Source organism: Cajanus cajan, chromosome 3 (assembly GCF_000230855.2).
Source record: "Cajanus cajan strain Asha chromosome 3, NIPB_CcT2T_4, whole genome shotgun sequence".
In the NCBI taxonomy this organism is placed as follows: Eukaryota; Viridiplantae; Streptophyta; class Magnoliopsida; order Fabales; family Fabaceae; genus Cajanus; species Cajanus cajan.
In genome coordinates, this window is record NC_138519.1 from 24,285,809 (window position 1) to 24,311,167 (window position 25,359).

Here is a 25,359-nt window from a genome sequence, read left to right on the forward strand (position 1 = left end):
CCAAGCGGAATTCGGTATTCAACCAAAAAAAAAAACGAACGTCAAGATAATCCACCTAACAGAAGAGGCCAGTCAAGATCAATACGACAAAATCCCCCAGCGGATAACAGCCTACGCAGAGGCAACAAAACCAGAAAAATCAAAAAGTCACCCGAATAAGGATAATCGGGATACTGCACCAACGTCGAAAGGACGACAGCCAATCATAAGGCACCGCTCACCTCGAAAGAGCATCTTTGTGTCTGCATCCCCAAGGAATCAGAATTTCCCCAGTGGGCACCAACTACGCAATGGAAAGTTGGGACACAAGAACCTATGAGTAACTGCACATCCCCTAGACGGATCCCTGCGCTATCCAGCCCTCAGCGGCACCAAAATCAAAAACAACCGTCAAAGTAGCATCGTGGACTGTGGAGACAAAATCATCACAAATCCCTGGAGAGGGCAAACTCACGCTACCAAAGTGACCAGAAGCACGGAGGTATGCAACCCTGGGGAGGGCAAACCGCAGACCCTGGAGAGGGCAAACTCACGCTACCGAGGTTGTCAGAAACACCGAGGTATGCGACGAGCCTGGAGAGGCGACGACTAATACTCAGCTACCCCGTCGTCAGAAACACGGAGGTATGCAGCTACCGAGGTTGTCAGAAACACCGAGGTATGCAACGAGCCTGGAGAGGCGACGACTAATACTCAGCTACCCCGTCGTCAGAAACACGAAGGTATGCAGCTACCGAGGTTGTCAGAAACACCGAGGTATGCACGAGCCTGGAGAGGCGACGACTAATACTCAACTACCCCGTCGTCAGAAACACGGAGGTATGCAGCTACCAAGGTTGTCAGAAACACCAAGGTATGCACGAGCCTGGAGAGGCGACGACTAATACTCAGCTACCGACGTCGTCAGAAACACGGAGGTATGCAGCTGCCAACGTCGTCAGAAACACGGAGGCATGCAGACCCTGGAGAGGACAAACTCATGCTACCGAGGTTGTCAGAAACACCGAGGTATGCACGAGCCTGAAGAGGCGACCACTAATACTCAACCTGGAGAGGCTACTCAACAATTTTCCCACCTGAAGACACTACAAGTTGGAAGGGTGGCTTACTCCCCGGACAATTGGGTTAACTCCTTTACTTGTCAACCGGTACACCAAAAATCCGTTTGACCAAGTAAAGGGGGGGCAGCTGTAGACCCCTAAAATTGTCCGGGTCGGAAATAAAGCTCAAAGACTCTCAAAGACCGAAGGAAAGTCAGCCGGAAGGACTCCTGGAAGACCCTAGGATGATTCTTTGTAGGTCTAGAAGTCTTAGAGTAGCTTAGAATAAGGGTGTGTGAGGATTGAAGCTCAATACGCCCTCCCAGAGGTTCAGTACGGCCGTACTGAGTCTTTTGAACTACAATACGGCCATACTGAAACCAATACGGCTGTATTGAAGTTTTTGAACTTCAATACGGCCGTATTGAATTCAATACGGCCGTATTGAATTCAATACGGCCGTACTGTAGTTCAAAAACCCAGTACGGGCCGAATTGACCTCCCAGGCCGTATTGCGCCTCAATCCTATAAATAGGACGTCATTGGCACGTCATTCCACACTCTTTCCACACTTCTGGACCCTCGTGCTGAGTATTCTTGGGTTTTTGAGCTATTCTCTGCCCTAGAAGTCTCTCCGAGAGCCGATCCGACGAAGTTCTTGAGTCATGAGCCATTAGCTTGAGACTCGAACAAGTCGAAGGGAAATCTCTTTGATTTCCATAGTAAAAATTATCTTTAGGGAAAGGAGCGAGCGGACGTGTAGTGGGAAGGAGCGCCAAAAAGCCTCCTAAACTTCGTTCTGAATATATAAAAGCTTGCTTCGAAGGTTTCTTTCCAAATCCCTTCTTTTACCGCTTTTATTTATTGTTTTTTTGATTGATGCATTGCATGTTTAGAGCTTTCATCATGTAAATATTTTATCTATAATCGTTTCTAATAAATAGGGGTAATTTAGTAACTTTACATTATTATTTATGAAATAATCCGTCATAGGGAACCCGAAAGGGGCGTTGTGGGGTGCTAACACCTTCCTCGCACGTAACCGACTCCCTTACCCAACTCTGGTTGTAATGGCCGAAGTTGATTTGTGAAAATCAATTGCCTTGTATCTTTTTCCAATGTTTTGAGTAAAACATTGGTGGCGACTCCAAGAACCCTTCCTTTTACGAAAACCACTAATCCATGGAGGGTCCCGTTTGGGATTAACAGGGATTGGTGAGAATCATTTAAACAAAATTGTTAGCTCGATGAGGTCTCAGTTTGAGAATAAGTCGTTCTAACAATCCATCTTTTCAAAACTTAAAAAGAGTCCGACCATCGTCGCGAATGCCAATGTCCGTTTCGGCGGGTGGCGACAGGGAAAAAGCAAATGGCATGAGCTTAAAGCCAAATTTAATACCGAGGAGCTCGATGTGCCGAGCCCGGCGAGGAGGCTGCTCCTTTGGAGACGCGCCTTAAAAGAAAGAGGGCAAAAGGAGGTTGGCGAAGCTTTGGGTGCCCCCATTCTTGAAAAGGTGACTTCCAAGGCTATTGATGCTCCTACGATCGATTTGTTTAGGAGTCCTCGAGCCGAGACATTACCAAGGGGGCCCGAGGTGGAGGTTACCCCGGAGAGACAGGTTTTTACTCTGCTTATTTTTAGTGTTTCCCTTTTTTGCGTTTGTGTGTTACTCTTATGCTTAGGAAAAAATTCTAAGTTTTGTTGTTTCTTTGCAGGTGACTCGGGTGCCTACCTCGACCAAGGCTCATGAGGAGGGCCCAAGCTTGGAGGTGCCGACCTCGACTCTGCCTACCTCAACTTCCACTCCTCCTGGTCCCTCCAACGCTCTGAGCCGCGGTGCATAGTTCAACGTTTTGACATGGCTCGTCCCCTGGCGAGTTTGGACCACGTTAGTATGACCCCTGACGTGGTTTCCTTGTGGAATCCGAACTTGACCGCCGGGAGTTTTTACAGGGAAGATCCTGCCTATGTGGCTGATAAGGCCATGATAGAGAAAGTGGGTCCGGTTGGGGGGTTGGACTCGGCCGAGGTATTCATGTAGAGGTCCATTGCAATAGTGGATCACTGGAAGCATCGGTGAGAGAGGCATCAGGCTGAGTTGGAGAGGGCGTAGAAAGGTGCCGCCGAGCTTGAATCTTTGAAGAGGAATTTTTCAAGGATTCAAAAGTCCTTGGAGGTTGCTGTGGAGGCCAACGAGGCCTATGACGCCAAGGTTGGCAAGTTGAAGAAGGTTGCCAAGTCTGCTGAGGGCATTGCGGAGGCTGCTCAGGGCCGGGTTCAATCTTTGGAGGAGGAGAACCTGGCCTTGAAGGCTGAGTTGGGGGAGGCTGCCGAGAAGCGTCTATGTGACGAGGTGCTTCTTGTTGGTCGGGAAGAGGAGATTGGTTCCTTGAGGATGGATATCGATGTGCTGATCTCCTCAAAAAAGGATTTGGAAGCCAAGCTTCTCAAGACCGAGAGCGCCGTTGTGGTTGAGCACCGATGGGGTTTTGCGAAGGCAGTTCGTCAAGCTAGGTTGCTCGCGGCGAGGGTGGACCTTTTTGCTATGCACATTGAACAGGATGTGCAGGTTGGGGAGCTGGTGAATGAGGATGACCTGTCCGAGAGCACGAGCGAAAACACTACTTCTTAGGCTTTTACTTTTCCTTCGTTTCCTGTAATGAACTTGGTGTAATTTTTGTAATCTTTTAAATTTATGTTTGAACCCTTTGTTTATTCCTTTGAATGAATTTTGCTTTGGCCTTTATTAATTTGGCGCTGGCTTTGAGTTTTTGATTATGGTTCGTACTTGACCTTTTTTACTTTTATTTTGAGGCTTGAATCCGTCTTTAAGGTTCAACTTGACCTTTATTTTTGATTTAAGGCTCGGACTCGGCCTTTAAGGTTCAAATTTGACCTTTTATTTTCATTTTAAGGTTCGTGCTTGGCCTTTAAGGTTCAAACATGACCTTTTTCGTTCTAAGGCTCAAACTTGGCCTTTAATTTTCGTTTTAAGACTCGTACTTGGCCTTTAAGGTTCAAACTTGACCTTTTTATTTTTGTTTTAAGAGTTGTACTCGGCCTTTAAGGTTCAAACTTGACCTTTTAATTTTGTTTTAAGGCTCGTACTCGGCCTTTAAGGTTCAAAATTGACCTTTTTCGTTTTAAGGCTCAAACTTGGCCTTATGGTTCAAATTTGACCTTTAATTTTCGTTCTATGGCTCAAACTTGGCCTTGAGAGGTTCAAACTTGACGTTTTATTTTTCTAAGGTTCGAATTTGACCTTAAGGTTTAATCTTGACCTTCTGTTTTGGGTCTAAGGCTCGAACTCGGCCTTAAGGTTCAATGTTTGAGATTGGGTTTTTTCGTGCGTAAGTAATATGGACTTCAGGATATTGAGAAACAAATATGTTTTTATTGAAATTTGGACGTGCCTCATTAAAACCTTCTTGGCCAAAAACCCTCCTTTTTCTTTTTTAGGGACAAAAAAGACCGAGGAGGAAAAAAAGTACATCGTCTTATCATATATTTTAACTAAAATAAAATTTGTGGTGGGTGGCATTCCAAGTTCTAGGGATTGCTTTACTGCTGAGTTATTATAGTCGGTATACGCCATTTTCGAGATCTTCACTGATCCGGAAGGGACCTTCCCATGTCGGCGCTAGCTTTCCCTCGGCGGGGTCCTTTTTGACATCACCTCAAAGTCGCCATACGAGGTCTCTCGGTCGGAATTTCCTTGGTTTGACCTTGGTGTTATATCTTCTTGCGCCTCGGAGTTTGCTGGCTTCTTCTTTGACCCGAGCTTCGTCTCTAAGCTCTTCAATCATGTCGAGATTAGCTGCCAATTCTTAGTTGTTCTGCTCGCTATTGAAGGTCAACCTCCGATGTGATGCTTCCCCGACCTCTACAGGGATCATGGCGTCAGAGCCGTAGGTTAACTTGTATGGTTTTTCTTGAGTCGCTGATTGCAGGGTACAATTATAGGCCCAGAGGATGCTGGGGAGCTCCTCCGCCCATAGGCCTTTTGCTGATCCCAGTCATTTTTTAAGCTCATGGAGTAGTACTTTGTTCGCGGCCTCAGCTTGGCCATTCTTCTGAAGATGTTCTACCGAGGTTACGTGATGTCGGATGCCGAGCTCTTGGAGGAAGTTTTCAAATTTTTTGTCTATGAACTATCTTCCATTGTCGGTAACGATCATATGTGGGAGCCCATACCTATATATTAGATTTTTCCATGTGAATCGCTGTACGTTCTCGACTATGATTTTGGCGATAGGTCCGACCTCGATCCATTTTGTGAAATAGTCAATAGCCACTAACAAGAATTTTACTTGGCCTTTGGCTAAGGGGAAAGGGCCGAGGATGTCCATTCCCCATTGCGCAAAAGGCCATGGTGATTGCATTTGGTTTAAGACCTCGGGGGAACTTCGAGGTATTTGGCCAAACTCTTGGCAGGGCTTGCATCTTTGTACATAAGCTTGGCAATCCGATCTCAACGTGGGCCAATAATACCCAGCACGGATAACCCGAGTAGCCATGAAGCGTGCTCTTGAGTGTAGTCCTCATATTCCCATATGTATCTCTTCGAGTACGTGCTCAGCTTGGGACTTGTCGAGGCATTTGAGTAGCGGCATTGAGACACTTCGCCCAAATATTTTGCCTGATTCGATGATGAACCGAGGCGATTGGTTCTTAACTAATGGAGCTACTTGGAGAAGATTGTTGAATCTTCAAGTTGTCTATTCCAAGACCATGAAACTCTTGAGGATTCCTTGAAAAGAAGCTTGAAACTCCTTGAAGCAAACTTCAATGGAGGAGAAGCACTTGAAGTGGTTCGGTTACTCCTAGCTTGTTGTAGAAGCTTGAGGAACCAAGGCAAAGGTTGAAGAACCTTGATAGAAACCTTAGAGAGAAAATTCTCTATGGTTTTTAGAGACTCTTGAGTGAGAGAAATCTGAAGTTTTATTTCTCAAAATGTTCAAAAGTAAATACAAGAGAAGAGATTACAAATATATAGGGAGTGGTAGCTTAGAGAGCAAGCTAACCTTAACCATGGTTCACTAGGAACCATGGTAAGGTTTAGCTTAACCATCCATGGTTTCTAAAACTTGTAGGACAAGCTAACCTTGACCATGGTTCACTTAAGAACCATGGTAAGATCAGCCTAACCTACCAAGTTTTAGAAGCTTGGAAGGCAAGCTTCAAAGCTTTGAAGGAGAGACTTAAATTCGGCCAAGAACAAGTAGAAGAGCTAGGCGGCCAAGACTCAAAATGCTCACTTGATTTATTTCAAAAATATTTGATTTGGTTTAGTTAGGTCCATCATATGATGATGAGACCTAGCTAAATGAAATCTATGAAAAATTAGGAGCAAAATGAGTCTAATATGCAAAATTTTGCCTAGGCCTAGTTCTAGTCCAATTACTAATCATACCCTCAAGCATTGCTAAATGCCACCCCTTTATCCCTACTGAAAAAATATAAAATGAATGTATCAACAAAGGAGGTTAAATGGAGTCAAACTCTCCAAGTAACCCACCCTAGAATTAATATACAATCACTAATAAAAACAAGTAAAGTGCCTCACAAATACAAAGGCAAAAATAAGCCTATACAAAGATTCTAGGCTAAAAACCTATTTTGGTCCCTTATAATAATTGTTTGTTTCAATTTAGTCCCACTTTTATTTTTGGTTTCAATTTGGTCCCAAACTAATTAATTGGTTTCAATTTGGTCCCTAATAAATTAATTGGTTTCAATGTGGGACTTCCGTCCAAATTATTTAAACGGAGTTAACTGTTTGCCACGTGGATGCCACATAGATGCATAGGTGGATGCCACGTGGATGACAATTTTTTTGAAAATAATTGGAACCAGAATGGCCCATTCTGAAACCAGAACGGCCCGTTCTGGTTGAACTTTTGATGTGTTAATTTTGCATCCGGAACGACCCATTCCAGTTGCAAAATTAACATACTAAAAGTGCAATCAGAACGGCCCGTTCTTATTTTAGAACGGGCCGTTCTGGTTTCAGGTATTTTCAAAAAAATTGGCATCCACGTGTCATCTACGTGGCCAACAGTTAACACCGTTAAAAAAATTTGGACAGAAGTCCCACATTGAAACCAATTAATTTATTAGGGACCTAATTGAAACCAGTAAAGGATGAAATGACATGGTATTTTTCCTTGAAGTCATTAACGATGTACCCTAACAACAACCTGTTCTTGAAGAGGTAGAACCTGAAGCAAAGAAAGAAGATACACAGGACTAACATTTCACCACACAACCATATGCGGGGACAAATCTAAGTTAATCATAGTGAGGGCACTTGCCCCCACTAAAATTTTTTTCATTCTTTTTTTATATATAAAATATTAATAATTTTATAAAATACATATTATTAATTATATTTTAATTTTGTTGTTATATATAATATAATAAATATATTAATATTTTTTTACATTTTATTTTATTGTTTAATTATTTTTTATTTTGTGGTAAAATTATCTTCATTTTTAATGAAGAAAAAATTTACTTACTTCAAGAATAAGTCTTGATAGATTTATTCTATTTAATAATTAATGTTCTATATCAAATTTTTAAGAATTTAATTGTTAAATTAAAAAGTTTTTCATGTATAGATCAAATTTATAAAATTTTTTAAAAAATTAAAAATTATATGATACTTCGTTAAATTAATCCAAATTAACATAAAAATATTTTTGTTTTAAACGAATGTAAAAATTTAGAGGACACTAAAGGAAAATAAATTAATAATTTTATTATGTTTATCTTATTAATTTTTATCATTTTATTCCTCTAATTTTAAATAAGTACAAAAAATTATAAAGTGACACTTAAATATTTATTCAGATAGAAAGCGAAAAAGAAAAGTTATTACTCTATTTATAAGATAATTGTATTTTATAAAAATAAGTAATTTTAAAATTTTTACCATAAAAAAATATTTTTTAAAATTATTATATTTTTTAATAAAATTAATAAATAATATTCTATTCTCAGTTTTGGAACGGACCGTTCTGAATCCAGAACGGCCCATTCTGATATACTTTTGGTGTGTTAATTTTGCATCTGGAACAGCCCGTTTCAGATGCAAAATTAATACACCAAGAGTGCAACCAGAACGGCCCATTCTGAAAGAACGGGCCGTTCTGGTTCCAGGTATTTTCAAAAAAATTGGCATCCACGTGGCCAACAGTTAACACCCTTAAAGAAATTTGGACGGAAGTCCCACATTGAAACCAATTAATTTATTAGGGACCTAATTGAAACCAATTAATTAGTTTGGGACCAAATTGAAACCGAAAATAAAAGTGGGACTAAATTGAAACATACAATTATTATAAGGGACCAAAATAGGTTTTTAGCCAAGATTCTACTATATGTACAAACATATGAAAAGGTCTTTAAGATCATCCCATTCCTCTTGGTTCTTTTAAGATATCACCTCTTGGATTCCTTGGCCTTGGCCATAGTCTATCATTAACTCGTCGTGCTTCATTTTTGTTGTCGGGCAAATTCCTTCGCTTAGGTAGCGCCATATGTCGGTCATCCATCCTTTTTTGACCGGTTCAGTCTAGTAGATTGTCTCGCATTCCAAGCTCGGATAGGACAGGGTCTCTTGGATAATGGTTTTATGTTGTCCTAGGCATTTGGTATTGGCGAGCTTCGAGAGGAGGTCGGCCCTGGCATTTCTTTCTCGAGGTACATGGTGGATGGTGAAACTCTGTAAGCACGAGGTCCAGGTTAGGCATGACAATCTAACCCGCCCCCATAGGTACCCGTCCGAACCCACCTCGATTTGGATGGGAAAAACTCGTGTTTATCGGGTTCGGGTTTTCTCCGATTGATAAAATCGGGGGCGGGGGCGGGGACGAGGATGTTAATACCCACCCCGTCCCCGCCCTCACCCTCGCCCCGCTTAATAATATAATTAAAAAATTATTTTCATATATATATAAACCAAAATTAGAAATATTTATATGTAAAAATTTATATTATTTTACTTTTCTTTTATTTTTTTTGAAATTGTTCATATTTATTTAAAAGAAAAAAGAAAAAAAAAGAAGAAAAAAAAATAGGAGCAGGCGCCGGGGTAGGGTGGGGAAACCCGAATCCGCCGGGGGCGGGGATGGGGACCTAGATTTTACCCCCGACGGGTATTGGGGGCGGGGACAGGGGCGGTTTAAATTTGCATTCCCCGCCCCTGCCCCGCCCCGTTGCCATGCCTAGTCCAGGTCGAGGTGGTGAGGTGGTATCATTGCAAAAGAGAGTCTTTAATTTGGTAGGTACTTGCTAGTTGTTCTACCATGAGCTTGGAGTCACTGTTGCAATGAATGTTCCTAGCGCCGATATCATGTGCCAATCTCAATCTGGCTAGAAGTGCTTTATACTCGGCCTGGTTATTGGTGGCTTGGAAGTCGAGCTTTAGAGATTGCTCAACAAGGATGTCGTTGGGTCCTTCCAGGATGATACCAGCGCCCCCTCCTTTTGGGTTGGAGGAGCCATCTACATGCAGTGTCCAAGTTTCTTGATCTCTTGAGGTGACCAAGGTCAGTTTGGCTACAAAATCTGCCAAACATTGGGACTTGAGTGTTCCCTTGCTTTCATGTCGAATTTTGAATTATGAATTTGGAGAGCTCCATCGACCATGCAATCATACGTCCGGCGAGTTTGGGTTTTCTGAGTATTTTTCAGATGGGGTAGTCGATTTTGACGACGATTTGGTGGCTCTGGAAGTATGGTCAGAGTCATCGGGTGATGGTAACAAGCGCTAGGCTAGCTTCTCGATGGTTTGGTACCTCATCTCGGTATCTTGGAGAATGCAACTGATGAAATATATTAGGTCTTGTTTCGCATCGTCTTTCTACACGAGGGTTGCACTGATCGCGTTGTAGGTAGCTGCAAGGTACAAAAGTAGCTCACCTTGGTCTTTTGGTTGAGTTAAGATTGGTGGGGTGGCGAGGAAGTCTTTGAAGACTGAGAATGCCACTTCACATTGTTCGATCCAGGCAAACTCCTTGAGCTTTCGTAGTAGGTTGAAGATCGGCTTTGCCTTTTCTGCTAGCTTGGGTATGAAACGTGAGAGGGAGGCTAGTCGCCCTACTAATCTTTGCACCTCTTTCAGCGTTTGGGGGGATTTCGTGTTGATGATGGCTTGGCATTTTTCGAGGTTTGCCTCGATTCCTCTATTTGTGATCATGAAACCCAGAAATTTCCCTCCTTGTACTCCGAAAGCGCATTTCTCGGGGTTTAGTCTCATGTTGTGCTTCCTTATCTCTCCGAATATCTCAGTTAGGTCGGCTATGTGTGACTCGGCCGTTGTGGTTTTCACGACCATGTCGTGACATAGACCTCCATTTTTTTGCCGATCTATTGTGGAAAACCTTGTCCATTAGTCTCTGGTAGGTAGCGCTAGCGTTTTTGAGACCGAATAGCATTACTTGGTAACAAAAGTTGGCATGTTTAGTGATGAATGTCGTTTTATCCTAGTCCGGGGGGTACATTGGGATCTGATTGTATCCTGAGTAGGTGTCAAGGATGTTGAGGAGAGCATGACTGGACACTCCATCTACCAATCTGTCTATACTTGGTATTGGGTAAACGTCTTATGGGCACGCCTTGTTGAGGTCGGTGTAATCAATGCACATACGCCATTTTCCTGAGGTTTTCTTTACTAGCACCACATTGGCGAGCCAGGTGGTGTAGACGATCTCTCGTATAAAGTTTGCATCTAGCAGCTTTCGAGTTTCTTTGGCCATAACGTCATGCCTTTCTTCTCCGATTTACGCCAGCGTTGTGCTACGGGTTTTGCTTCTTTATGGATGGCTAGCTTGTGGCATATGAGATCGGGACTAATCCCTGGCATATCAGCACTTGACCAAGCAAATAGGTCAGCATTTTTACGTACCTCGGCGATTATTTGCTAGCGTAGCTCGGGGCTTATGTTTTGGCTCACTTTGGTGCATTGACCTGAACTTTGGCCGATTTGGAATTATATGCTCGTCGACTGGGCTTGGCCTTTGATCGGTGCAGCCAGATTGAGGGTCCAGGTCAGCCAGTGCTGGGCTGGCGATGTGAGCCACTATTGCTAGGGATGGCTGGTCGGCGCATTGGGTGGAGACCTTAAGGCTTTCCGCGTAGCATTGACACGCAGTTTTCTGATTCACCTTTATGGAGAAGATGTCACTGTTGAGCCTGGGGAATTTCATAGTGAGGTGCGGGGTTGACACCACTGTGCCTAATTAGTTTAGAGTGGGTCGGCTAACAATGATGTTATAGGAGGTATAGGCTTCAATGAGGAGGTACTTAACCATGACCCGCCTGGTTGAGGGCGGGCTTCGAAGGTCGTTAGTAGTTTGACATATCCTCTGGTGTGGATGTGTTCTCCGACAAAGCCGAGTAGGGGCTCGTTGTGAGGTTGGATCAACGAGTGTGGTATGTCTAGTCAGAGAAAGATGGCCCAGTAGAGGACGTCAACTGAGCCTCCCTGGTTTGGGTTGATGTCGGCATAGTCCTCGTCGTAAAGGTGATGGGAAGGTTTTGTGGCGTATGGTTTGTTGATCGACTTTGGACATGGTTGACAGTACGAATGTGTCACTTGCGGGCTGAGTTAATGGATCCTCCCCCTACAAATCCTCCGGCGATGGTGTTGATTACTCCTCTTAGGAGGGCCTGGTTGGGTTCTGAGCTGGACTTTGGTTGGTCAACGTGCCCGGTCTTGGATTTGGAGCTAGTGGCTTGATCGTGGGGAGAGTGGTATCCTCGCCCTCTTCCGCGTCCCCGTCCAGTGTGCCCTCCTCTATGAGCCTAGGATCGTTGGACATATTGTCCTAGATGAACGGCCTATACAAGCTCTTCGATTTTGTCGCGCAGTGTCTAACACTCTTCAGTAGTGTGGCTGAAGTTGCGGTGGTACTGGCAGTGCTTGGACTTGTCGACGTTCGCCGGGGTGTGTGCTGGAGGTGGCAGGGAGATGGGATCGATATTAACCACCTCGTCAAGGATGTGGATGCGAGGTGTGTTTAGTGGAGTGTAGAAATCGTACCTTGGTCCTTTACCTTGGCCTGATCGTTTGAAGTTAGTCTCGTTAGAGACCCTGAGCTTGTCCTTATGGTTGGTGTTGTTGCCATTGCCTGGTTTTGCACGCATTTTGTCGCGAAACTCGACATGCTCCTCCATCTGTATGTACCCGGCAGCCCGTGCCCGTAGGTCATCCATGTTTGGGTGGTCTTCTGCAGAGACTATCAACGACAGGGCCTGGTTTGAGTGCATGAGCATGGAGTGCAGTGCGACCTCGGGGTTGAGATTCTGAATCTTCACAGACACGTTGGCAAAGCATTCCATGAATTTGCGAAGGGACTCAATGTCGCCCTGTCTGAGGTTGGCCAAGGTGGCCGAGGTGATATGATGTGGGCGACTGGTGGCATACTAAGCTGTGAAGCAATGTGAGAGCTCGTCGAAGGTGCTTATCGATCTTGGAGGTAGCTGGGTGTACCAGTTCAGAGTGGGGCCCTTTAGGAAGGTAGGGAACACACGGCACAAGATGGCATCGTCATCAGTGTACAGGTTCATCTGGGTGATGTACGCGTCTAGGTGCTCATCCGAGTCCGAGGTGCCCTTATATCGGTCAATGTTTAGTGGCTTGAATCCATGTGGGGAGGGGTCTCCATGATGCCATCGGCAAAAGGGTGTCGCCTTGTGCCGATCCTTGGACCCGAGGTCTGGAATGGCCAGTGGCTGATGTTCGCGGTTCTACGCGACGTTGGGGCATGTGACCGATTCGTCCGAGGTGGGGAGGGCGATTAGTGCTCGTCCTCGGGGGGATCAGCTGATGGTGGCCATCGAGGAATCTGCACTCGGATGAGGTCGTTCTCGGCTCGCAAAGCTGCGATGTCAGCTTTTTGTTGCGCGCGCATGGCAACGATGTTTTGCTGTTGTAGGATGTCAATCTGCTTGGCCAGGGTCTCGGCGATGGTTTCTCTGTCCATGCTGGGCCCGTTGTTTGGAGCGTTGGTGGGTGGCCTGTTATTGTTACGGGTGGAAACCATTATTGCAGCCAAAGGGAATTTTTTCTTCAGCCCCACGGTGGGCGCCAAACTGTTCTTACCCGAGATCGGTGGGTGAGACAATCTCTGGGTAAGATCGGTGACCTTCCTCTGCTTGGTACGTCTACTACTCTGAGATGGGGTTGGTACCTGTAAAAGAGACTCCAATACTTAAGTTAGCTTTTGTGGGTGTATGGGTCTCATATATATAGTGCACGTACCTTAATATAATTAGGGTTTTTTCCTTGTTGATAATTGAGTTGGTTAGGATATGATAAAATCTCCTTCTTATCAGCTTATCTTATCTGTTGGAGAGATGGGCCGACCTTCCAAGTTGGCATGGTCCGAGCCCATCGTCGCCAGGGTGGGCCCTAGTGCCGATGTGGGCAGTTCACTAGTCCCCCAAGTTCCAAATGCTTTTAGCCGAGGAGTTAGTGCCGATGTGGGCGGTACAATAACAATAATAATAATAACAATAACAATAACAATAACAATAACAATAACAATAACAATAACAATAACAATAACAATAACAATAACAATAACAATAACAATAACAATAACAATAACAATAACAATAACAATAACAATAACAATAACAATAACAATAACAATAACAATAACAATAACAATAACAATAACAATAACAATAACAATAACAATAACAATAACAATAACAATAACAATAACAATAACAATAACAATAACAATAACAATAACAATAACAATAACAATAACAATAACAATAACAATAACAATAACAATAACAATAACAATAACAATAACAATAACAATAACAATAACAATAACAATAACAATAACAATAACAATAACAATAACAATAACAATAACAATAACAATAACAATAACAATAACAATAACAATAACAATAACAATAACAATAACAATAACAATAACAATAACAATAACAATAACAATAACAATAACAATAACAATAACAATAACAATAACAATAACAATAACAATAACAATAACAATAACAATAACAATAACAATAACAATAACAATAACAATAACAATAACAATAACAATAACAATAACAATAACAATAACAATAACAATAACAATAACAATAACAATAACAATAACAATAACAATAATAAGATATGATCATTCTTCTCTTCCTCAAGATTTCAGGATTTCTTCAATCTTCAGCAGTACATTACCGCCTGTACAATTGGAAATTCATCTCTTTCCAATGAGCTGGTTACATCAAAATCATCCGTGATTTTAAGGAAAAGCAAAAGTAAGATATGATAGAGTTGTTAATGCCACGTAAAAAATATTTTTGTTTAGTTCAATATAACAAGAAGCGTGATCTTTTTTCTTTAGTTGAAGTTATTTCTTATATTCTTTATGTCCATGGGAATTTCTATTTGCTTGTCTCCATTTTCTATAGTTTTGTGCTGGCTAGCTACATATGTTATATTCAAGGTTTTGAAAGCTAAATTGATCCTTGAATTAATTGATTGATCATTAAATTTAAGGAACAGGTTCATCAATGGTCATATGCATTAACCTATTAATCTTGCAAGTATTGGAGGCTTAGGTGATATGGTCCATTCCAAGTGATTCCAAATATCACAGGTTGAATGACACAATCAAGCAAACAAAGTAGCTGAAGGAATTGTGGGTCAACAAGACGGAAACTTACCATTCTTTAGAAAAAGGTAATTAACAGATTAACCTCTCTGTTCCAATTTTTAGATCACTGATTACGATATTCTATATTGGATATTGGACAACTTTAGTGGTTTCCACTTCTTAATGTTGTCAAAATAGAATAATAGGAGTTCTTTTGCTATATAAAAAGAAAAACAGGATGAAAAGAAAAGGCTGGAGTTACTTAAAAAGCAAGAGTGGTGTGGTAGAGGTGTTATAAAAATGAGGTATCAAACTACTTTTATCTTATGTTGATTGCCTCAGCTTTGAACTTTCTTTACTGTATATCTATTTATTTGACTCCTGAAAATTAATGATATTTTCCATGAGACTAAAAGAAAAAAGAAATTGTTGAAACTTGAAAGACAACTGCACATGGATCCTTGAGGAAATAGGTTTGAAGAATTCAAAGCACAATGACACTAGTAGGGATCCTGATGTCAAATTTCAACTAGAACAGGAAGAGCCTCTGTCAAACCTGGGAAAATATAAAAAATTAGTCAGAAAAATAAATTACCTTTGTCACATTGAGACATCTCGCAGTAAGCTATCAATTATGATGGCCATTTGGATGCTATGATCCATATTCAAAATATGTTAAAGGAGCACTAGTAAAAGGCCCACTAAAAAAGGCATACTTAGAATGTCTGGTAGATATTCATATTATGATCGAGTAGACTTGAAAATATATGGGAAAATTAATATTATTTTTTTATGATAATTTTACTAGGTGGATACAATATAGTCTATTTCTAACATTGTATTTATAAGGACATGTAAAATATTCAATCATCATATTTTTTCACATATCTAATACATATTCCGACACTCCTTCTCAAGCCAGTGTACGAATATCTATAGTTCCCGGTTCAAACACTTGTGGTTAATATATCTAAAAGTTGTCCACCAAAAGGGTCATATCTTGTCGCTATAATACTATTCAATGCACATATTTTTATGTGCTTCATCTTATCACACCAGACCATATTATGAACAATGCCAATGGTAGATTTGTTATTTTACATTATAGAACGTCTTTTCATTTTCTGTCACAATGAAATGAAGATATTTTGAAAAAAAAAATGACAAACAATCACTAAGGTGAATTTATTCGGTCTCCCTTTGGTGCAATTGCAATTCTACCGCTCGACTCTTTGGACTTAAGAATACTGTTTTTTAAGAATGAGTGATTGCCCAACTTGATAATGCTAGTAACAAGTTGTTAATCCTCAAGAAAAATAAAAATAAATTATCAAAAATATTAAATATAATATTTATTTAAAAATTATATTTTATAAATTTAAAATAAATTATTAATAATTTAAAATTGTTTTGTACCAATATAAATTATATAATACAAATATAAAATCTAATTTATATATTTACTCTTATATATTAAACATGAAACTATCTTATTGATAATGTTTTTGAGATTGTTTTTCGATAAAAGAATTTTCAAAGAATTTTATTTAACTTTATATCTAATTTAATATTTTATTTATTATATTCATTTATAAAATAAGTTTTTATATTTTAAAAATAAAAATGATGCATATTTAATGATAATATTGTTATAACATAAATATTTCATCATAAATTTAAGATATATTTATATGTTTTAAAATATATAATTATATAAATTTAAATATAATTTATGTATTTAAATATAATATTTATACTTATATATAATTTCTTATAAATTTTAATTATAATAATTTTTTTAGTCATAGCTGGAAGTTATGTGGCGAAAAATTGACCAGCCATCTTTTAATTTTAATTTTTTAAAAATCAATAACAAGAAAAATAAAAATAAAAAGAGGAAAAAAGATTTAAAGTGATGCACACTTTCTCTCGTCCTCGCTCAACTAATCCTTAGCTATTGACGGAGCCTCTCTCTCTCCCTCGACTCAGACACTCTACCGCCTCATCCTCGCTGGCGATTTTCTCTGCTCCGCCGCCCGACTCTTCCAGCGATCACTTCAACCACAGCCGCCGGTTCGTTTCTCATTCTCTCTGTCTCTGTCTCCGTCTATTCAATTTCTTCAATTTTCCCGCACCGCATGATCTATTCTCGATTCCCGTATGCATTTCCGTAGCGAATCGGAAAAGCATTTTTCGTTGTTCTTTTCGCAATTCATACATCAATGATTCGAATCCCACATTCAGGGTTATTCAATTCTTTAGCCTTTATCATTTCTTGCTATAAAACAATGGAGCTTTAACAGTGAATCGAAACTCGCGATTTGTTTTTGCTTTTGTTTCGTTTTTTCTTTCAATCTTTACAATCTCGTGTTCTCCTAGTTATATGAAACTGTTTGTAATCCATTTTTACTCGCACTGGATTGTTGAAATTGCTCTCGTGTTTTCAATCTTTCAATGTTTATAACCGGAAGAAAAGGCCAATCGATTTTCACGGTGAATGAACAGGACATATACTGGTGGCTGTGCTAAAGAAAACTATTCTGGGTGAAAGAAGTTGGCCATTTGCTCCTGTGTTATTACTATTATTATTAGTCACTGTTGTTTTATTAAAGAAGGATTTTCTTTTTATTAGCAAAGGAAGACACAAAATACATTAGGGAACGTAACATATTCTACTAAAATTTAAATTTAAGACTACATATCAACCATAGAAGATAGAACATGGAAGATCTAGTGAACAATCTAGACCATTTATACATCATTTGCCAAATTTATCCCAAAATCAGCCAGCACCAAAGAGAAGCCACAAACTCACCATACGTAACCCCATTACAAACTAAACACCCAAGGTATGCCTTTGAAGATATTGGCATTTCTTTATAAATGCATGTATATTATAATGATCAGTGGTTGGGTTGTAGAGCGTGCTAAATGTCAGCATTCAGCAACATCAAGAAGAAAGTTACTGGCCTTAGGATGCAAAATGCTATAAAAGAAATGAGCAGCAATTCCATACTACATCTGCTTAAATGCGCACAAGAAGAAAGAACTTGTGAATCATGCATATTTTCAACATGTCATTTGTATTATTCCTACTAACTACTAGGTATCACTATCAGTTTGAGTCTATAGTTATTTGGATAACTGCAAATAAACGATTGGCATTTCCATGGTCTTAAGCGTGTCTAGCCGTAGGGATGATTGCAGAGTGTATGGCCTGATGTTACTGAAGTAATTTTCATGTCTTTGATAACATTCATATTGAACAGTAATTTTTGTGGATGCAGATTGGTGAAAGGTATAAAGGTACTTTGATGTACTGTTACAAAAAAGTAACTGCAAATGTTTTTATTCGATAGCATATTTGTTGATTGATACTATAGATTATAGGCAAAGGGAGCAAAAAAAGCATTTGGAATGATTTGCTATGGCCCAGCAGTCATCTAGGCTCCAGCGTTTGCTTACTCTCCTCGACAGTATCCTCCATATCTTCCTTATCTTTATATTTATTTGACCTATTATTTATGTTTTTCTGCATTTTCTTTAACAAAACTTTTAAAGCTGGGTCAACCCAAGCAACAAGGTTGACTGCTGCTCGTCAGATAGGGGAAATTGCAAAATCACACCCTCAAGACTTGACCAGTCTTCTTAAGAAGGTATCAAATTTGCTAAAGTTCTATTCACACTGTTTTGTTGTAATATGCTTAGTTTATATCATATTTATACACGGTCTTCATTGTATGTCAATTATATTGGTTATGAACTCATGCTCTTTCATCTGTTTATATGATCTCTCTGATTAATTTTTTTTGTTGTTGTATGATTTTATGGTTAAATGTTGAGATAATACCACTTCTTGGCCTGCCCCTAATAGTTAAAGCTTTTGGAATAATTTCTTAACATGTTTATATAGCCTCTTTAATACAGTAAACAATCTTCAAGAGCTTAATGCTTGCTTGCTGCTCCTTTTTTTCTTCTTCTTATAATAATATTATCTAAAATAAAATTTCAGCACAAGCAGATGACTGTCTACTCTTATAATAAGGGCATGTTAGAGTTGATCTGCATCTATGAACTTGATTTGAATTAATTTAATTTCAACAAGGTTTTTTGAAAGTTTATACAAGATAAATATTAAATACTAATGGTTGTTTCTTTTATCTTTCATCTCTTACTCTTATTTTATATGTTGATAATCTGTCAAATATTTGTCCAATTGATTTTAACATCCTGTTTTCATGTGATGCTTAGGTTTCTCAATATCTGCGTAGCAAAAATTGGGATACAAGAGTAGTAGCTGCTCATGCAATTGGGTCAATTGCTGAGAATGTTAAGCACATAAGTTTGACTGAACATTTTGCTTCTGTTGTTTCAGAAATTTCTGAGAATGGGATATCTTTTAGCATTGAGGATCTGTGTTCATGGCCTTATTTACAACCAAAAATTACAGGAAGCTCGTTTAGAAGGTTGTACAATAAATTGTTCTTTGACTTTTTTTTTTTGCGTAAAAAATACATTTCTATTAAGAGAAAAAAAAGAAGGTACACTAGGGGGCCAAATCCTTCACAATTGAAAATAGAAAAAAGATAGAAAACATAAAACTAACTGGAAGTGCATCACTAGGCTTCCAAATCCTTTGCATATAAAAACCGAAAATCTCTTGAAACAGCAGTGGGCGAATACTGAAGAGAATCATAAGCAAAATCAAATGAAACATATTTAAGAGCAAAGCGACACCTTTTTAGAAGTTTCGGCTTTATACTTCAATCTGTTTTGCCAAAGAGTTGTTTAAACTGAACATTGAACACTGCTGTAGAGTTCTACACCATTGTTTTTACCCAATCCTTTTTACTGATCCACAAAAAAAATATATTTTTTGAAAGATATTTACTTTGTCCCTTGACAACTTTGATATGAACAAGGTATTTGAATTTGGAGCATTATTAGCATCAGGAGGACAGGTAAAATAATTTCAGGTTACGAACTATGTCTTATATTTTATTTTTGTGGGTTAATATACTCTCTATGCACATGCACACACATGGATATTTTACCACTTGATGCTGATATGTTGAGATTGTAAATTTGTAATATAGTATTCACTATCAAAATGCCATATTAATTGCTTTCCTGAACATCACAACTTTATAATGCTAAATCTGTTTCTTCCACCTTATAATTAATATAGATAGATCTTAGAATTTGGATGTAGAGCTTAACTCTACCCTGCAAAACAAGTCTTTAAGGTGAGGATTTTCCAAGATTTATAAGCTCTATTTAAGTTATATCTCTAGTCAATGTTGGAGTAAACACTACCCTTGAGGCTGCAATTAAGGCAACCCCAAAGAGGCTGCAACTAAGGCAGGCTAGGGGTGACTGCAAATGCTTTCTAACAACAGACTTGGTTGTGTTCTAGACTCTCCATTAAATAATTGAGCTCCAAATGACAACATATGTTGTACAATACCAAAGAGTTACATCTCCCCTTTCCAATGATTTCTGTCAATTTTTTTTACCGATTAATTTGATTTGATTGTATTAGAATTATCTGTTCCAGGATACTATATGGATCAGGAAATTTTAAGAAATAACTTTTAATTGCCAATCAAGTTCCCATAAAGCCTATGATTGGATTTCTTCTATTTTTTATTTCCTTTTGAGGTTTTCTCGTTTGATTGCATGTGCAGCTATGTCATAGAAATTTTATAAAATATCTTGTTTGATTTCAGGAATATGATATTGGAAATGATAATATAAAAAACCCAAAGGAGCGATTGGTTCGTCAGAAGCAAAATCTTCGACGTCGTTTAGGTTAGTAAGAGTGCCTCAAGGTGTAGTATCTCGTCATCCCGTAATGAAATGATAACCTAACAAAGTTCATGATTGCTGAACATGTATGTCATATAATATTCTTATTCATTATCTGCTCTAGTTGATGTAAGTGGACACTTGTAGAGAAGGTGATTTGGTGGCAATGACATTGTATTTATGGGGGTTTGATAAAAAGAGGACCCACCATAGCTGCTTAACTCTTTTGTGCTCCTTCTATTTTCTGCATCTAAAGGAGTTGTAACAAGGCATTGATTTTTATTTATTTTTTTATGACATGAAAAAGCATTTCAGTGCTTTCTGTAGAAAAACTAAAATGAGTAGCTTATGAAAAAAATCAAAGAAAACCCTAATAAAATTGGTCCCCCCTTCAACCCCAAAACCCCAAGCTTACGCACCCTAAGTTTATGCTTTATGTCCTGATTCCTTAAATCCTTCTTGGTTAATGTAGGCTTGGATGTCTGTGAACAAATTATGGATATCAGTGATGTAATAAGAGATGAAGATCTTATGGCATCAAAATCAGACTCACATCTGAATGGAATAGATCGTAGAGTTTTTACATCTTGTTCTGTACATAACATCCAGAAAATGGTTGCAAACATGGTTCCTTGTGTCAAATAAAAGTGGCCAAGTGCAAGAGAACTGAATCTTTTAAAGCGAAAAGCAAAAATAAACTCTAAAGACCAAACAAAAACCTGGTGTGAAGATGGAAGTACAGAGGCATCAGGTGCTCAAAATTTGACTCCAAAAGGCACATCTCCTGATCCAGTAAATTTCAGTAAGGTAATATTCTGGTTTGATTCTTAGTTCATTGGAAATTTTGGGCCTTCTAGGGCATGCCTTGTCACAATTATTCCATGACACTCTTATAGTTATTGCTGGTAGAAATTAATTGTTGATTATTAATTATAATTATTAATCATTGTTGTTTGTTGTTCTTATTATGTTGTGGGTGGTGCTATTCTATCATATTTTTTTGTATGATACAAATTTGGAAATGATTGAACATATTTCATTTGTCTGTTGTCTATGAAAATGCTATTTTAACCTCAGTTTTTTACATGCAAATTGATACATTTTCCATTGATGATCAATCACAAGGCATAATTTGGAGTTATTTCAATGCATCATTTTGTTTAGGCATTCATGGATGTTAATCATGACGAAGATGGCTTTGAGCATGATGGGGATAGACAATGGCCTTTCCACGCTTTTGTTGAGCAACTTATTATTGATATGTTCGATCCTGGTAAGCATTTCACCCCTGCTGTCACACTTTGTACAATTTTGAAGAAAATGTGGGATATATATTGACTAGTGCGTTTTTACATTCATTTTACTTATTTTTCTTTGGGTGATTAATTATCAAATGCTGTTGCTAGTTTGGGAGATACGACATGGCAGCGTGATGGCATTGAGATAGATATTAACTCATCAAGGTGCTTCTGCTGGTGTATTTAAACATGACTCACGCATGTCTGGGACCTTGTTTATTGAATTAGAAGACAAAAGTATACCAAATATATTGAAGAGAGAGAGGGACATTGATTTAAATATGCAAGTTTCAGCAGATGAATTTGTTTTAAACTTGAAGAGGCCCAAACTTGAAGATGTATCATCATCGACCTCTATTGATAGTGTGATGACTTGCATATAAATCCTTTGCATATAAAAACCGGAAATCTCTTGAAACAGCAGTGGGCAAATACTGAAGAGAAGCATAAGCAAAATCAAATGAAACAGATTTAAGAGCAAAGGGACACCTTTTTAGAAGTTTTGGCTTTATACTTCAATCTGTTTCGCCAAAGAACTGCTTAAACTGAACAGTGAACACTGCCATAGAGTTCTACACCATTGTTTTTACCTAATCCTTTTTACTGATCCACAAAAGACTGCTCCAAAGTAAAATGCATCTAGAGAGTATTATGAATTGATAAAATATATTTTAATATTATTTGAAAATAGTTTTCCCCTTATTTTGTTACATTGAATATATTTTTTGAAAGATATTTACTTTGTCCCTTGACAGCTTTGATATGAACAAGGTACTTGAATTTGGAGCATTATTAGCATCGGGAGGACAGGTAAAATAATTTCATGTTACGAACTATGTCTTATATTTTATTTTTGTGGGTTAACATACTCTCTATGCACAGGCACACATATGGATATTTTACCACTTGATGCTGATATGTTGAGATTGTAAATTTGTAATATAGTATTCACTATCAAAATGCCATATTAATTCCTTTCCTAAACATGCACAACTTTATAATGCTAAATCTGCTTCTTCCATCTTATAATTAATATAGATAGATCTTAGAATTTGGATGTAGAGCTTAACTCTACCCTACAAAACAAGTCTATAAGGTGAGGATTTTCCAAGATTTATAAGCTCTATTTAAGTTATATCTCTAGTCAATGTTGGAGTAAACACTACCCTTGAGGCTGCAATTAAGGCAACCCCAAAGAGGCTGCAACTAAGGTAGGCTAGGGGTGACTGCAAATGCTTTCTAACACCAGACTTGGTTTTTTTCTAGACTCTCCATTAAATAATTGAGCTCCAAATGACAACATATGTTGTACAATACCAAAGAGTTACATCTCCCCTACTTCTGTCAATTTTTTTACCGATTAATTTGATTTGATTATATTAGAATTATCTGTTCCAGGATACTATATGGATCAGGAAATTTTAAGAAATAACTTTTAATTGCCAATCAAGTTCCCATAAAGCCTATGATTGGATTTCTTCTATTTTTTTTTTTATTTCCTTGAGGTTTTCTCGTTTGATTGCATGTGCAGCTATGTCATAGACATTTTATAAAATATCTTGTTTGATTTCAAGAATATGATATTGGAAATGATAATATAAACTAAATTGTATATTTAATATAAAAGAATATGAAAGTCTAATACTCTTATCTCTCAAAAGAGAGTAAAATAGTTTATATATTTTAACATAAAAGGGGAGAGTGGTGTAGTACTTTTATCTCATGTGAAAATAATGTAATTTACTCTATATTTTAACATTTTTCTTATTAATGTATATTTTAAAGATGTAATAGGAAAAAATAACTGCTCATTTTGTTAATAATAATGATCTTTTTTAATTGAAGAGTATTTTATAGTCTATGTTATGTGACTTAATGATCACTAGTTCTAGAGCTATTATATATGCCTTGGTGGCATTTTCAGGTGTGTGGATCACTGGATCATGTCTAGTAGGAGAGAGATACACATAAAGTAAAGGTTAGTGTTAAATTTTTTATCAACTATTTTATGTTAGTATATCTCTGTTGTTAGAAAATTCCTATGTCAGAGAGGATAAACACAAATAATGTTATTGTTTTTTTTTTTTTTTTGAGGTTTTGGTCTCTTTGGTATATCTAAAAGTCTAAAACTGAGAAGAAAAATAAAGCCTGAATTAAAGGTGATCTTATAAAAAATTTAACCATAACCAAAATTAATTGGTTTTATAACAATTCGTTAATTAAAAACTATTACAAAAAATTAACTTTTATTTTTTAAGTTAAAATTCTGTTATATATACTTTTTGATCGGTCGAATATGATTGGCTACAATTTTTATAACCGGTTAATTTTAGTTAAGATTCTCGATCAATATTTTGTTAGGTAAGAGTGCCTTTAACTTGTGAAACAAGTACCCTTTTACGGGTTCAAAGGGTGAAATCATTTTTTTTAGAAAATCAAAATTTTATTTAGTTAATATTCAAGCATAAAAATGCAGAATAATTTCAAGGATACACGTTTTGTTGGAACTAGTAAACACTGAATACTAGAAAGTTTTATCACTAATGTAACGGGACTATGAATTTGTTCTAACATGTCATGCTTTTCCTTTATTTTTATAATTTTTAAAAAATATTTTTATATTATTTTTTCTTTTAATTAATACTTTTTTTTTATCTTAATCAATTATAATATATATCCTCATATTACTTTTTTCCTCATAATATTGTTCTCTCCTAATCAATTATAGGGTATGTCTTTTAAATTAATATTTTATCAAATTAAATAAATTTATTTAAATAAAAATATTTTAATATAAAATTAATTAATACATAAAATAATATAAATTGAGTCTTATATAACAAACAAACAATGTTAGGTATTATAAATAGGAAGAAGAAGAATGGATGATGAAAAAAGTTAAATTAAAACACTGACCGGTCTATAATGGAAGAAAATGGAATTATAATAATTATATTGTCTAAAAGTCTTAATATTGGTTTTGAGTTCATTAAGGAAGAGTAATAGGATTTTTGCTGTTTTCTTTGTATTATCATGTATTTTTAAGTATAAAATAGTTTTTTTATCATGTTTATTTTATTTTAGCCAGTAGTTAACCCAATTTATTGTGGAAACCAATTATTTAGAATATTTGATAGATTAGATTATATAGTCTGACCACTCAAACACATTGAAAATCTCTTGTAAACACAAGAGAACCAAAGATATTCAAAACAAAAAGAGGGAAGAAATTGCTACAATCCATTCCCTCCGCAGAGAGAGAAAGAAAGAGAGTGAGTTAGTTTCATGAACACATTGAAACTCTCTTATAAACTCTCTAGTTTGGACGTAGGCCTTTTCATGAACCATTTTTTTTCTTAATTTCATTTTTCTTGTTTGTTACTTGTATCTGTTTTGGTTGTGCTATTTTTCTTTTTGTGTTTATGCGAAACGCGATTTCGAATTTTTTGATTGGTTGGAGTTTTGAAAACAAGAAGACTGAGGTGATGTGTTAATAGTTTAGTGTGTTGTTGAAGCAATAGACAATTTTGGTTTATTGGCTGCCCAATTGGTCTCTA

At 37.7% G+C, this 25,359-nt stretch overlaps 1 protein-coding gene and 1 long non-coding RNA gene across 2 annotated transcripts; both read left to right on the plus strand.

Annotated features, from left to right (window-relative positions):
* Window positions 1-18,049: 18,049 nt before the first annotated feature.
* On the plus strand, window positions 18,050-20,112 carry LOC145956156 (TATA-binding protein-associated factor BTAF1-like). Its single transcript, XM_083071723.1, has 5 exons — window positions 18,050-18,172; window positions 18,258-18,352; window positions 18,948-19,162; window positions 19,644-19,657; window positions 19,991-20,112. The coding sequence occupies exons 1-5, from the start codon at window positions 18,124-18,126 to the stop codon at window positions 20,110-20,112; spliced, it is 495 nt and encodes a 164-aa protein (XP_082927849.1). The 5' UTR covers window positions 18,050-18,123.
* A 368-nt stretch (window positions 20,113-20,480) lies between these two features.
* On the plus strand, window positions 20,481-22,174 carry LOC145956529 (uncharacterized). The gene is made up of 3 exons (XR_014432784.1): window positions 20,481-21,311; window positions 21,669-21,777; window positions 21,911-22,174. It is a non-coding gene; the product is annotated as an uncharacterized LOC145956529 (long non-coding RNA).
* The last annotated feature ends 3,185 nt before the right edge of the window (window positions 22,175-25,359 follow it).